We start from the raw sequence: 16,210 nt of genomic DNA on the forward strand, positions 1-16,210 counted from the left end.
AGAATGAGTGTAGAACATTAAAGAGTAAGACTGCTATAAGAAAAATGGATGAAAATCTTTGTGACACTAAGTTCGGCAAAGTTCTTTGACCAAACCCAAAACATGATCCATAAAAGAACTGATAAACTGAACTTCATCAAAATTTTAAAAATTTTACAAAGAGAATGAATAGACCAGGCACACAATGGGAGAAAATATTTACAAGTCACATATTTGAAAAAGGATATACACCCAGAATATTTTGTGAACTCTCAAGAACAATAAGAAAAGATTCCCTACTCCCCCAAAATAGGAAAAAAAAATTTTTTTAATTAAATGTACGCTGCACCAAAGAAGATATAAAATAAAGACAGCAAACATGAAAAGATGTTCAACATCATCAGTCTTTTTTTTTTAATGTTTATTTATTTTTGAGACAGAGAGAGACAGAGCATGAACGGGGGAGGGTCAGAGAGAGGGAGACACAGACTCTGAAACAGGCTCCAGGCTCTGAGCTGTCAGCACAGAGCCCGACGCGGGGCTCGAACTCACGGACCGCGAGATCATGACCTGAGCCGAAGTCGGACGCTTAACCGACTGAGCCACCCAGGCGCCCCAACATCATCAGTCTTTAAGGAAAGGCAAATTAAAACAACCAACTGCCATTAAAGACCTGTAAGAATGCTAAATTCCAACCACCTGACACTTCCAACCTCCCAGCTGCTGGCAAGGAGGCAGAGCACCAGGACCTCTCATTCACTGCTGGTGGGAATACAAAACAGCACAAACCATTTTGAAAGATATTGGCTGATCTGACCATATGAGATAGCAACCACACTTCTAGGTATTAACTCCACTGATTTAAAATTTTATGCCTACGCAAAACCTACATGCAAATGTTAATGGCAACTTTATTCATACAACTCTGTTGGCAAAACACGTTGGACAATGGGGCAGATGTGAGGTGTCAGGGAAGAGAGGAGTCAAGTAGAACTCAAAGGTGTTTCAGCTGATCAGCTAGTGAGTGATGATGTCATTTACTGAGATAAAGATGACTGCAGTAGGAGGATGTGTAGAAAGAAAAGTCACAATTTCCTTTTTGCGTATTTTGTGTTAAGATGCCTATTATACATCCAGGTGAGACCGTGAAGTAAGTAGTTGGTCATACTGGGCAGGTGAAAAAACAGGCCAAGAAACATAAATTCATAAGTCATCAGTGTCTATACATGACATTTAAAGCTGATGTGGGAAACAAAGGCAAAAGAAAAACTTAAATTTCCTTGTAACTTACAGTCCATTCACAAGCCCTTGAAATAGGCAGAGTGACCTTCCCCTGGGGGCTCAGCTGCCTAAATGTTGACACTTTGCTAAGGGCAAAAGGCAATCTTAGCTTAACATTATCCTAACCTCCTAGGATCCTGTGAGTCTACTTTAAACATAAAGGAATTCCTTTGGAAACTTCTTCCATCTTTACCCCGCAAGATATACGTTAGTAATCATCCTCCACACACATGACCCACTGATACACATCTGAAGGTCTCATGACTGAGGGTTTGCTAGACAGTAATAAATGACCTTTTCCTAACAACAGCTAGCCCCCTCAGGGCCATGGAAACCTTGTCTTCAAAATTGCTTAGAGGCTTGTGCTGTCCCTAACCCCCTCAACCTGATGGTATATAATCAGTCACCCAACACAACCCCAGTGCAGCTCTTTCTACCCACAGGTCCTGTCCCCGTGCTTTATTTTATTTTATTGGGGGGGGGGGGGGCTTTAAAAATTTTTTTTTAATTTTTAAATTTTTTATTTATTTTTATTTTTTTTAATATGAAATTTATTGTCAAATCGGTTTCCATACAACACCCAGTGCTCATCCCAACAGGTGCCCTCCTCACTTTTTTGCTCCAAAGACATCCCAAGAATTCTTTCTTGACTGTTTGCTCCGAACCCCGGCGTTTCCACATCAAAACCGTGTGACCAGATGAGATGAATCAGGAAGAAGATGTAAATACTAGAGAGGGTTCAGTATGAGCTGGACACCCCAACATTCGGATGCTGGAGGACAGAGGAGGAGCAACAAAACCAGAGTGAAAAGGAACACGAAATGAGGTAAGAAGAAAACTGGGAGAGCACAGCAAATCAGAAGTCAGGTACGAAAGTGTTTCAAGAAGTGTAGTGATCAACTGTGTCAAAAGCTGCTAAGAGTTATGGATGGCATCATGAGAACTGAGAACTGCCCATCAGATATGGCATGATGGCAAGCCACCGTGAACAGAGAAGTGAGTTAGGTTCCCTTCAATTCTGTGTACCTAAGATATTGAAAGCTAATAATTAGTTGATTGGCTGATAGATTAAAATACATAGGATTATCAGGGGCCCCAGTAATCTCTTTCCAAAACAGAAATTTGTCAGACTATGCTTATTTAAGAAAAAAAATAATTTCTTTTTTTTTTTTTTTTCAACGTTTTTTATTTATTTTTGGGACAGAGAGAGACAGAGCATGAACGGGGGAGGGGCAGAGAGAGAGGGAGACACAGAATCGGAAACAGGCTCCAGGCTCCGGGCCATCAGCCCAGAGCCTGAAGCGGGGCTCGAACTCACGGACCGCGAGATAGTGACCTGGCTGAAGTCGGACGCTTAACCGACTGCGCCACCCAGGCGCCCCAAGAAAAAAAAAATAATTTCTAATGCCTAGCAGTAAACAGCTATCTAGTCTAGTTTCACCCCATTAAATATGTGCCTCTATAGCAGGAAAACAGCTCATGATTTGCAATCAAAGGAACACCCCAATAAACCAAGACATACATGCCTGGCTCTGAGGACTTAGAATCTAACTGCCTTGGCTTCCTCATTCTTACAGACTACTCCATACGTGCATCCTCCTCTGCTTAACTGAGTCCATCTCCCCTGACATCTCTGCCTGGCCCTGCAATCTAATGGTTGGTATGCTTACCTCCCAGCCAGTTCCTACTTTACCATTTTCCTCTCCCACACCCAGACTCAGGGATTCTACAGAGAGATGCTGCTCAGTCCAGTGCTTAGAACATCACTTCCTATACTTTGAACAGCAACCCAACAACTCACCAACACCATGCAGGTCTTAATGGCAGGCCCCAGAAAACAGGTCTTTTACTGACATTTGTTGATTAAAGTTAAAATAGCATCTTGTAATATAAAAGATATTTTTTAAGAGGACTGAAAAAAAAAATGATCTCTATTACAGAAGATATTAAGGTAAAAGGACATGAGGTCACCTTAGCTGTTGAGTATCCAGAATACAAACACAAATAATAGGTTAAACTGTAAAACATCTAAAAGACTATGAATGTTGTTTCTTGTTTGTAAAGATAGGAGCATGACAAAAGCAATGGGAATGTTAAGTACCCTTGTGTTAAAACAGTGACCAAAATTAGTCATAACAAAAATCAAGTTCAACTAAGGATTCTTAAATGGATCTAAACAGATTCAGTACTATGGCTAACATTAGCGGAAAAAATTTTAAAGTGACACCTATTAAAGAACAGCCAGTGACAAAAACAGTTTTTCATCAAATAAACTAGTTTTTCTTTTTTCCTGTATCTAAACATAGACTCTCCTGAAAAAAAATCCCTTCATTTAACAGACTTAACTGGAAATAGCCTAGAAGAATTAACCATCCATTTTTTCTCATAAATACGTTATGCTTTCCCTGAAAAGAGGACATTACTGAACCATGATCAATATTGGTTTCCTCTAAACACACACACACGCAGATGGGGGACAATCGGCGGGGGTGGGGATGGGGGCGGGGTGCTGATTTATACTATTCTGCACATACTCTTATGGCTACCACATAAGAAAAGCTGTAAAACAGTTGCCCTGATGCACTGCCATCTGTAGTCACTGAATGAGGTGAGGCTCTGTGACCCACCAAAATGAAAGTACCCATCTCTTTCTCATGGTGAGCTAACAGGCAACTCACATGATGAAAAGAAATGCAGCTGAGAATATAGTGTGAACTTCGATCCAAAAGTTCTTCACCAGAGTCCATTCATAGGCTGTTTTAGGAATCACCAAAGTTCCTAAAATTGTCAGCAAAAATCTGTGTGCATATATTTTGCTGCAGAAAACATTTACAGCTTTAGTGCAGGAGTTGGCAGACTTTTTCTGTAAAGGGCCAGATAATGAGTATTTTAAGTTTTGTGGGCCACATGGTCTGTGCTGCAACTATTTAACTCTACCACTGTAGCACAAAAGCAGGCACAGACAATAGTAAATAGTAAATGAACAGGCATAGCTGTTTCCAATAAAACTTTTATTTACAAAAACAGGGTGCAGGCTGGATTTGGCCCATGGCTGTAGTTTGCTGACCCCAGTTATATTCCATCCATACTCTTAGTCATTTTCTTCTTTAATCAAAGACTCAAGTTCAGTCTTTCTAGTTCCTGAGCAATTTTAAAATCCATTTGAACGTATTCAAGACATAACTTCAGTCTTCTTTGATCTACTTAACTCCAATGACCTCTTCTAACACTTTTCAACAGCCCCAACTATGGCTAACTCTGCCATTACCACAGATAGTTCCTTTTCTGAAACCATGAGTTTCCAATATTTATTGTTTTAACAAATGTTTTTCAGCTGATATGTGCTAGGCTCTAGATATTCCATTTACTGGTCACATAACTTTCTATCTTCCGGTTCAACTTTTTTTTTTTTTTTTTTTTTTTTTCAGTATCAACCACTCCTTAGGCATACACCTGAGAGTCCTCTTGCTTTACCTACAATGAACAATCTTTATTCTGGAATAACTCCCTTCTCCCCCATCATTGTATTCCATTCAAACATCCAGCCTCCCAAATAAGATTCAGGAGTATCATACAAATACACAGAATGACTGTCTCTGCAAATCTACATTCTATAGCCCTTAATGTCCCACATTTCTTCTAGGCATTTTTTTCTCACAACCCTCAATAGCTATTCGAAGTCTTTACTATTGTACTGAAGGCTTCATCACAACAACTCCCAACACAAAATTAATGACCCTGCCAGTAGTTTCCTACCTAAGACCCACAGCCTACAAACAACTGTGGGTATGAGCCCTCCACAACCCCTCCATTCCCAGTGTAAATATATTCCCTCCTCTCACTGAAAGCCAACTCCTGCCTGCTCTTATGCATGATCACAACCACTACCACCTTCTCATGTACTTGCATTATTACCTGGGATGTTTGGTTTTTGCAGGACTGTATTAGTTATGTATGCTGTGTAAGAAATCACCAAACTAAACTAATAAATTGGAGGTGTTTTAAGCCCCTAACAGTTTTGGAGGTCAGAAGTCCATCGCAACGTAGCTGAATTCTTTGCTTAGGGTCTCACAGACTGAAATCAGGATGGTGATAGGGCTGCATTCCTCTCTGGAAGCTCTGGGCAAGAATCTGCTTCCAAGCTCATTAGGTTGCTGGCAAAATCCAAGTTCCTTGTAATTGCAGGACTGAGATGCCCATTTCCTTGCTGTCAGCTGGGGGCTGCTCCCAGTATCTAGAAGCTGTGTGCCTTCCTTGCCACATGAATTACTCCACCTTCAAAGCCAGCAAATGAGAATCCTTCTCATGTTGAATCTAAATTAGACAAAAGTCATGCCTGCAAATGTTTGCAAAATAATCCCCTCTTTATCTATAACTCCTTTGAAATGGCTAAGGAGTAATATCCTTAAGCTTCCTAGGGGTCGCCTGGTTTGGTTAAGAAAATCTGTGAGGCCCACATTAATTTCTTGAAAAAGCCTTTAGTATAACTAAGTAATCTGACCCTATGATCTTTCTGAGGTTTGAGCAAAAGGTTATATATACACCCTTGGTTCCTTCTCTGTACCAAACTTTCAGAAGCAATTTCTTCATTTTAACATTATTTACCATCTGGATAGGCTCAAAACAAACTAAATCATCTAGTCCTGGTACCTCTCTAATAAAACTTCTTTCCATTTAACTTTATTCTCTCATATATTACTATAAGCAGCAAGAAGAAAGCAGGCAGTACCTTCAACACTTTGCTCAGAAATCACCTTAGCTATATCTCCAACTTACTCATGTAGGTCTGCTTACATCTTCAAAGCCAGCAACAGAGACTCTCCCTCAGGTCAAATCCCTCCCACACCTCAAATTTCTTTTGTCAGGAATAGCCCAATCCCTTTAAGGGCCCACCGGATTAGACAGGATCCACTGAAGATAATCCTCCTTTCTCAGCTATGCCATTCAATATAATCTAACCATAGGAGTGTCGGGTCCTGCTCATAGTTCACAACCATACTCGAGAGGAGGAGCAGGAATCTTGGGGGCCATCTTAGAATTCTGTCTACAACCATGACTATGAGTGTAGCAATTCTGAAACTACTTTCTATGTGTGGTAGCAATGAACAAATGAATTACTATAGTGATGATATTAGAAGCCAAACTTCTCACTGTTGAAGAAGTGAAATACAAATATAGAATGGGGAAAGGCTGCGAAGTTAGATTAGAATTACTTCATAGATCAGTGTGAATTCATGATTATATATTTATATGTATATAATATATATTTTATATATTTATATATTTTTTATATTTTATTATATATTTTATATTTTATATTATATATATATATATATATTTATATTATATATATAGGGGTGGGTTTTTTTGGTTATTTGGTTTATCTCCCATCCCAGCTCTCTCTCCTGAAATAGTCTAGAAGCAATGGTGCCCCAGCATCAGTGAACATATGCAGTGCCAGGATCTAGATTTGTAAACACAATTCCCTATTAAAAGGGGCCATGGATCAATAGAGAAATGGGTAACATTAGAGCAGGAAAAGTACAAGACGAGCCAGGAACATTTTGTTGTGCCAGAATGTAACAAAGTACCCCAAAAGTGATGGGGATATGTCAAAAGGACAGAAACCAGTGTTAGGGAGTTTCTATTAGATAAAAAGGTCTGGAAATATTCAGAAATTGGAAAGAAACACAATGTGCTTCAAATCACTGCACTTTGGGGGAGTTTATATTTGTGGTTAAAACCATCAGTTAAAACTGCTTACAGAAACAAAAATATACCTAGAATTCACAGTTTAAAATGTTTTACTTCTTAGGAAACAGTATTTCCCATTAAAAGGATATGACTAAAATGTTTCATCTCCAAATAATAGCAGCAAATTTTTGGAGTGGCTGGAGATCAGAATAACTACATGTACTATTCAAATATAAATAAATATTTAAAAACATGTTTTTCCTGTAATTATTTATAAAGCTTCTAATTTCCATAATTAAAGGATATTCAAGGAGAAATTGCCCAATTAAAGATCCAAGCATTCTAGGGTCCCTGAACCTATCCTCTACCACGTTAGTCATGCAATTAAGAAAGAAATGTAACAGAATTGTTTTGATGTTGAAGAGAAAAGGGTTGAAGACAATCCAAGGGAAATGCACTTAACAATATCAACTCTAGATGAACTGACAAAAGGAAGTTTAATAAGTGAAACTCTAAGATAATCACAGGCATTCATTTATTATCATCTATGAAAACACCTTTTAATTTAACTTAATACTGATTTGTTATAGAGTTTTGATGTACAGGAATACTTCTCAGTGAGGGCTAGAAATTTAATAGTCACACATTTGTGGGATCTAGGCCAAACAGCCCCATTTGAGTCTCAGGCAAAGTGTGTGTGTGAGACTTCAAAGTAAGAGAGGAAAACACTTTCTGATTGGAACTAACGTACCAAAATTCTGGTTTAGAATAAATGAGTTTTAGATGACAATATAATTAAGATTTTAAAGTATGCTTTTGAATAGTTTAAAGGTTGATTCCTCCTTATCCTTGTCCTACTTTCTTAATGTTAAAAAAGAGACAACAGGGGTGCCTGGGTGGCTCAGTTGGTTAAGTGTCCGATTTTGGCTCAGGTCATGATCTCACAGTCGGTGAGTTCGAGCCTCACCTCGGGCTCTGTGCTGCTGAGTTCAGAGCCTGGAGCTTGCCTGGGATTCTGTGTCTCCCTCTCTCTCTCTCTGCCCCTACCCCATTCACATTCTGTCTCTGTCTCTCAAAAAATGAATAAACATTAAAAAAAATTTTTTTTAAAAAGAGAGAGACAACAGGCGCAAAATGGAATCACTTATGTTAAACCAATGGCACCAAAAAGAAACTTAATACCTAACCTAAGTACTGTTTCAAACTCTCCCAGGAATGTAATCTTAACCAGAAAGTCTGGAATTTCCTGATCAACACCAGTGAGGTTATCCAACTAATAGACCCGTTTGTTCCCCCAAAAGGAAGGTATAACCTTGCTGGAAATAATCCTTTTTTTCCTATTTATAAGTTTCTTGTCCTACCCTCTGCCTTTGAAAACATTCCATTTTGTACATCTCATAACTTCTTTAGACTACTTGCTAGAAGAGATGCTGCCCAATTCACAAATCATTGAAGAAAAACAATGAGAGCGACAAATTTACTCAGCTGGATTTCTTTTGGATTTAACACTACTCGCCTGAACCTAAAAGAAGTAAGATCCCATTTTCCCCACGTACAATAATCAATAATCCCATGAACTCCAGACCAACGTTCTTCATGTTTAAAACACACACACACACACACACACACACACACACACACACACACACAGCAGGACCCGATTTACAAAGTATATCTTATGAAAAACTTGAACACATAAAACAGACAAAACTGGAACTCCTCTGGCTGAAGTGAGAACCCCCCTGCCCCTCACCCCCATCCCCAGGCCTCTCCTTGCACCTTACTGCAGCCCCTGCGGCACTCACAACATAACTCCAAGACGGCAGAACATGCAAAACGTGACTCCAAGCAATAACTGATGTAAAGGTTCTGCTATCATCAGAAAAAATGTTTTTCAGATGCATAAGGAAAATACAGAATACAGAAACCAAAATGTTCTCAGTGATTATATTTGGATAGTAGAATTATGAGTAATTTTTTCTTTTCCAAATTTTCTATTATTGACAGGAATTACTGTTAGAAACCCAATAAACTTTATTTTTCCAAGATGTAAATGTAACTATTCTTCCTGTAATGCACGGTGTTGTAGTATACAACAGAAAAAAGCATTTCTTTACCACTGTGACTATACTTAAAAATACACACACATATACACACAGTGATGTAAAGATTAGAGATACAAATTTAACAATATAATTAGAAAGGCCTGTTTATATTTAAAGTACATAATATTTTAATCACAACAGATCAGATATATTTAATTGTTTCCTTTAATGTCCTATTCACTGCAATTTCCAGTAAAGCCACAAGTTACTAATTACTCTTGGAATCAGAAAAGAGGTTAAAAAGTTAAGGAAAAAAAGTGTCCTATGAAATCTACTACTTTCAAACAATAATTCTTGCATTTCCAAAACCCATTACTCAAGCCAAAGACTGCAATTAAGATACCAGTAACATTTCCTAGACAAGTAAATAGTCAATTAATTACATCTGCTTCTAGGAAATGGAAAGAGTAAATATTAACCATGATTTTGAAATCAAAACGGAGATATTCAGCAAAGTGGGAGAAGTTATAGTACATGGTTACAATATATAGAGATTTTTGCACATTGGTAACTAAAATTTTTTCCCAGTTTTATTGAGAAATAATTGATATACATCACTGTATAAGTTTAAGGCATATAGCATAATAATATGATTTACATGTATTATGAAATGATTATCACAATAGGTTCAGCTAACATCCCTCATCTCATATAGATACAATATAAAAAAGAAAAAAGTAAAAAAAAAAAAAAAAAACTCTTGTGACGAGAACACTTAGGATTTACTTCCATAACAACTTTCCTGTATATCATACAGTATTATAGTCATAACGTTGTACATTATTATACCCCTAGTATTTATGTACCTTATAACTAGGAATTTGTACCTTTTGACTACCCTCCTCCAATTCCCTCATCCCCCACCTTCAGCCTCTGGTAACCACATGTCTGATGTCCTTTTCTGTGAGTCTGCGGTTTTTGGTCGGGCAGGGAATTGTTTGTTTGTTAGTTTCCACATATAAGTGAGATCATATAGTATTTGTCTTTCTCTGCCTGGCTTATTTCATTTAGCATAATGCCTTGAAGTTCCATCCATGTTGTTGCAAATGGTAGCATTTCCTCATCTTTTATGGCTGAATAATATTCCACCCCATATGTGTGTGTGTGTGTGTGTGTGTGTGTGTGTGTGTGTGTGTGTTACCACAACTTCTTTATCCGTTTATCCATCCATGGACACTTAGGTTGTTTCCATGTATTGGTTGCTGCAAACGATGCTGCTAATCATGGAGGTGCAGATATCTTTTAAAATTCATCTTTTCATTTCCTTTGGATATATTCCCAGAAGAGGAATTGCTGGATCATATGGTAGTTCTATTTTTAACTTTTTTTGAGGATCTTCCATACTGTTTTCCACAGTGGCTACTCCAATTTACAATCTCACCAATACTGCACAAGGGTTCTCTTCTCTCTACATCCATACCAGCATTTGTTATCTCCTGTCTTTTTGATAATGGCCATTCTAACAGGCACGAGGTGATATTTCACTGTGGTTTTAATTTGCATTTCCCTAATGACAAGTCATGTTGAGCATCTTTTCGTGTACTTGTTGGTCTTTAGTACATCTTCCTCAGAAAATGTCTATCCAGGTCCTTTGCTCATTTTTTAATTGGGTTCATTTTCTTTTGCTTTTGCTGTTGAGCTGTATGACTCTTCACATATTTTGGACATTAACCCTTATCAGATATATAGTTTGCAATTAGACATAGAAGGAACCAATCGCAACATAATAAAGGCCATACATGACGAGCTGACAGCTAACACCATACTCAATGGTGAAAGATTAAAAGCTCTTCATCTAAGATCAGGAACAAGAGACAAGGGTGTCCACTCTCATCACTCTTATTTAAGACAGTATTGGAGGGGCGCCTGGGTGGCGCAGTCGGTTAAGCGTCCGACTTCAGCCAGGTCACGATCTCGCGGTCCGTGAGTTCGAGCCCCGCGTCAGGCTCTGGGCTGATGGCTCGGAGCCTGGAGCCTGTTTCCGATTCTGTGTCTCCCTCTCTCTCTGCCCCTCCCCCGTTCATGCTCTGTCTCTCTCTGTCCCCAAAATAAATAAAAAACGTTGAAAAAAAAAAAAAAAGACAGTATTGGAAGTCATAACTAGAGAAATCAGGTAAGAAAAGAAAATATATCAAAATTGGAAAGTAAGAGGTAAAATGGTCTCTATTTCTATTGCTAAATACAGAAAATCTTAAAGACTCAACAAAAAAAATTCTTAGATCTAATCAATGAATTCAGTAAAGTTGCAGGACACACAATTAACATTTAAAAAATCAACAGTGCGGGGCGCCGAGGTGGCTCAGTCAGTTAAGCGTCTGACTTCGGCTCAGGTCATAATCTCACAGTTTGTGAGTTCCAGCCCCGCATCAGGCTCTGTGCTGACAGCTCAGAGCCTGGAACCTGCTTTGGATTCTGTGTCTCCCTCTCTCTCTGCTCTTCCCCCACTCATACTCTGTCTCTCTCTCCCTCAAAAATAAATAAAACATTAGAAAAAAAACAACAGTGCTTCCATACACTAACAAAGAACTTCCTGAAAAAGAAATAAAGAAATCAATCCCATTTACAATAGCACTAAAAACAATTAAACACTTACAAATAAACTTAACCAAGGAGGTAAAAGGTAACTCTGATAACTTAATATTTTAATTTTAATTTTTTTGTGTTTCTACATAGATTTGTTATCCATCCTTGTCCTACTTTCTTAATCATCTTATTATATGCACTATAAGTCTGAGACTGCAGAAACAGCTAGCAAGAGAACTAAACAGATTCCTTTCTTCTTGAAATTTTGTCAGCTAAAACTTAAATCCACAAAGTCTTAGTCTTTTTATAATGTAAGAAATCCCTGAATGGCTGAAACAATTAAGAAGAGCTTAGAGACTGGCAAAAACTTTTCTTCCTCATACTCTTTAAGAACTATTGTCTATGGTAAATACAAGCTAAAAAGAGAATAAATAGGAGTTTTTTAAGGTTTCATTTCCACAAACCAGTTTTTTAAAGTTCTGGATTCCCCAAAGTTTCAAATAAAGCAGATAAAAGCAGAACTAACTGAGTTTAAGATATGGACAGGGACCTATATCCCTATCTGCTTTCTTTCCTTACCACCCTCACTCTCACAACATCATCTTTGGTGGAATCCTAGGGACACTGACTTTAAGGAGAGACAAATGAGAAATTCTAGTGGAATACATGAAAAAAAAGAAACTACTGAAGCCACCATTGCAATATAATTGTATGCTTAAATTATATTTGAATTGTTTGAATCATCTAACATATACTGGGTACTTAATACAATTAGTCAAGGGGCATCTGGGTGGGTCAGTCCGTTAAGCTGAAACCGACTCTTGGCTTCAGCTCAAGTCCTAATCTCTCGATCTCGTGTGTTCGAGCCCCATGTCAGGCTCTGGGCTGGCAGCTCGAAGTCTGCTTGGGATTCTCTGTCTCCCTCTCTCTCTGCCCCTCCCCTACTTGTACTGTCTCTCTCTTTCAAAATTAAAATAAACTTAAAAAAAAAAAAACTAAAACTATGCATGAGGCTGGGATCCTCATTAGGGTTGAGAGGCACTTCACTGGGGTTCAATAGAAGGCAATTTGAAACACAGTATATTTATTTATTCCAATAGGTCAACCAGGGCATGTAAAGTAGATTACAGTCAAATCTCCTTATTTGTAGTAGTTACGGTCTATAAAGTTCTGTAAACACTGAATTATCAAATACAGGGTTGGGTTCCTGTAAGCCTCTGGTCACATTTTCATCAAGCAATCAATACATAACTTTGTTTATGTTTTTGTTTAAGGACAACCATATAATAATATATATTTCTGATTCATAAACATTGAACTCATAGCCAACAGCACTGTAAGTCGTGCCTGAATGAAGCTTATCTAACATATGTATTCTCTCTAGGGCACATCATGGACTTCTTACACTTAGGAACACCAGACAATGCTACAGCACTTCAGCACTACACTTGGGGGCCATTGTAAACAGCAAAATCACCAACAAAAATTGCCCAAATAAGAAAAACGCAACACTACATAGATCACAGAAAGGATACTTGATTACAACGTGAGCTGAAACAAGAAAAAAGAGCATCAGCTTTTTCAAATTCTTTTTTGCCACTCTGTACATATGCACATCTGCAAATGACCATAAAAGCACTGTGTACTGATTTCGGGGTTACAAAAAATTTTTAGCAAATAGGTGAGCTTGCAAATACAGGAACAACAAACAATCAGGACCCACTGTATTTTCTTAAGACAATCAAATCTCATATAAGATTTTGATTTAGTTACAAACCATGATTAGTGTTTTAGAAGAAGGTACTAAGACAGATAGGGAAAGAAAGAGTAAAAATCAAAATTAAAATTGAGGCTCAAACTTCTGCATCAATTATATCCACTGACACTGTAATGTATCTGTGATAACTTGCATTATTGTTCCCAATCCATCACCCCTCCTGCATCCTCCAGCTTTGGCATGTGATACTGCAGCTCCTCTCACTAAAGACCTGAGCATATTTCTCCACTGTACCGATGTTACCCACAGTCATGTGATTTGCTCTGGCCAATGGAACGCCTGTGGACATATGAGCAAAGACTTCAAATGTGCTTCCAGATTTGGGGTTTCCCTCTTGTGTTTCTGCCATCACCATGAGAAAAACATGCCCTCAGGAAGTTTGCGAGTACAAGCGGGAACAGAAACACATGGAACAGACCTAGCACTAACTGGAGCTTGGAGCCAAGCCCAGCCATCCCAAAGATATGTCAGCAATTATAAATAAGCCATTAAGTTTGATAGGACTTATGCTGCTATAGTTAATTGGTATTTACTGTAATTTTAAGATATTATCTCACTAAAAATCTTTATTTAAAAGGTTGATGAGACTCTTTCATTCTTGTCCTAAGCCCTAGTACATAGTAAGTTTGTGCTATGTTGTTTATAAAGATGGCTACATCCATATCTCCCCGCCCACATGATCTTTTATGTGATCTTGTCATTCAACCACCAAATGGTAGAATCTATCTCCCCTCTCCTCAAATTTGCACTGGCACTATGATGCTACATAAGATTTGAAGCCAGACCTTATAAAATCCAAAGTTTCCATATCCATCCTTCATGGAACCCAGTCATCAAGCAAGAAGTCAAACCCCACTAAGTCCAACACACTGTGAAAAAAGCCCAAACTAGACATGTGGAAAGAGAAAGTGGGAGAGACAGAGAGAGAGAGGGGGCACGCACGCATGCACATGCACATAGTCGGGAAGTGGGGAGTGCTGGGAGCAGGATAGATACCATGGGGTAGAGCACCAACCATAAACCATGTGAATGATGCATTTTGAACCTTAAAACCATCCTAGTGCCCCAGCTGACACTATATGAAGCATAAGAACTTCCTGATCAATCCACAGAATTGTGAGAAACAATACAGTGTTTAAAACAAGACACTAATTTTTAGGATGAATTATAGCAACTCAAACAAGTTGTTAACAAATGTGTGCCAAATTAATTAAATTCACTAAAATATTGTTTAATGCTTACCTTGGTGTTCGCCATGTCCACAATATACTGGTCTCCCTTTATACATTCCATTACTTCAAAACCATCTCTGTCAATCACTTTAGCCTGAGAGCTTCCAGATACAACAAGAATCATGTCTCCCGTGTTACTATACTGCAATGACTTGATCTGATGGCTTTGTAAAAGAAAAAAGAAAACAGGTGTGTAAGACACTGGGCATAATATTTATACTTCCACTACATTAGGCACTGCCAGAAGAAAGTTGCACAACTGCACAAATTGATAATTCTTCAAAAGCAAGATCATCAACTTCGAATGGGTCCTCAACACCAGTGGCTATCCTGTTAGCGCTCTCCTCCCACTCACCACAGCAATCTGTTAAAATCTCTACTCACCAACCAACTCTCCCCTCTTTCAGCTGTTGATTTGTCTGGCTCTTTGCCAAAAGAAACAAACAACTGCCTCAACTTCCTCCCACTAGTGTTATAAACTTACTTATCTGCATCTGAACACCTCTCTTCCTCCGCCTCTTTGATTACAATGATGGATGTAAACCTCTTCCTGCCCAAGGCAAATCTAATACCTGTATTCTGCATCCCATCCCTTCCAGTGTCCTCAGGAACAGCTACTGATTGTCGCCCCTCTTTCCCCTTCACAGCTAAGGCGTTAGAACAAGGTTCCATCTCCTTTATTCCTCTGGTACTATGGCATCCCTTCCATTCTCACCGCTCTACTCATTCCTCTAGCTTCAGACTATGTTACCATTCCAAAGTAGCCCACGTTCAATGCCAATGTGCAGTAAAATGGCCCAGCTCTCTGCTTCAGTCTGGGATATGTCGGAAGAATTATACCAGCTTCAGTTTCCCTGTGGGATCAGCTGTGGCTGCTTCTGCCACTCCATGATGCCACAATTCCTGCACCTTCCTAAGCGTGCTTCCCTTGCACCTTCTCTCACAGGGGCTGATCCCACCACGAGCACTCCTCAACCAACCTTCTGCATGCAAATCCCGAAGTTTCAAGGTATGTTTCTGGGGAACCTGACCTGAGAAAGTTGCCACCAGAAACGGCCCTATGAAGTCAATTCCAAAATGAGATCCTGGAGAGGTATTCATCACTGACTGGCTAGCAGTGAGGACCCTGTCGCAGGTGGCACAGAGTCCCCGCCGTGCTGCAACAGTGTAACTGCAACTGCCACAAATTCACCATGAAGGGAGAGACACTGGCTGGTGGGCTACTTCAGGCATCTGAGAGGTACGGGAAAAGGAATAACTGAAACAACTGCAGAACTGGATCCCTATTGGGGCGGCTGGGTGGCTTGGTAGGTTAAGCGTCCGACTTCGGCTCAGGTCATGATCTCACAGTCCGTGAGTTCGAGCCCCGCGTCGGGCTCTGTGCTGACAGCTCAGAGCCTGGAGCCTGTTTCAGATTCTGTGTCTCCCTCTCTCTCTGCCCCTCCCCTGTTCATGCTCTGTCTCTCTCTGTCTCAAAAATAAATAAACATTAAAAAAAAATTTTTTTTAAAAAAACTGGATTCCTATTACCTGGGTAGTCAGTACAATGAACAAAGACAATGAAAGGCTGAGACTGACTAAATCACCAATTAAAAACTATAGTGTGAAAGCCAAAGGGC

General features: G+C 39.0%; 1 protein-coding gene across 1 annotated transcript in view; it reads right to left on the reverse strand.

Annotated features, from left to right (window-relative positions):
- Nucleotides 1–16,210, reverse strand: part of WDR70 (WD repeat domain 70) — a 298,973-nt gene that overhangs the window by 202,930 nt on the left and 79,833 nt on the right. Inside the window, exon 8 of the mRNA XM_049648141.1 lies at nucleotides 14,602–14,755. Coding sequence (XP_049504098.1) covers nucleotides 14,602–14,755 — 154 coding nt within the window. The remainder of the gene's footprint in view (nucleotides 1–14,601; nucleotides 14,756–16,210) is intronic.

Source organism: Panthera uncia (assembly GCF_023721935.1).
Source record: "Panthera uncia isolate 11264 chromosome A1 unlocalized genomic scaffold, Puncia_PCG_1.0 HiC_scaffold_17, whole genome shotgun sequence".
In the NCBI taxonomy this organism is placed as follows: domain Eukaryota; kingdom Metazoa; phylum Chordata; class Mammalia; order Carnivora; family Felidae; genus Panthera; species Panthera uncia.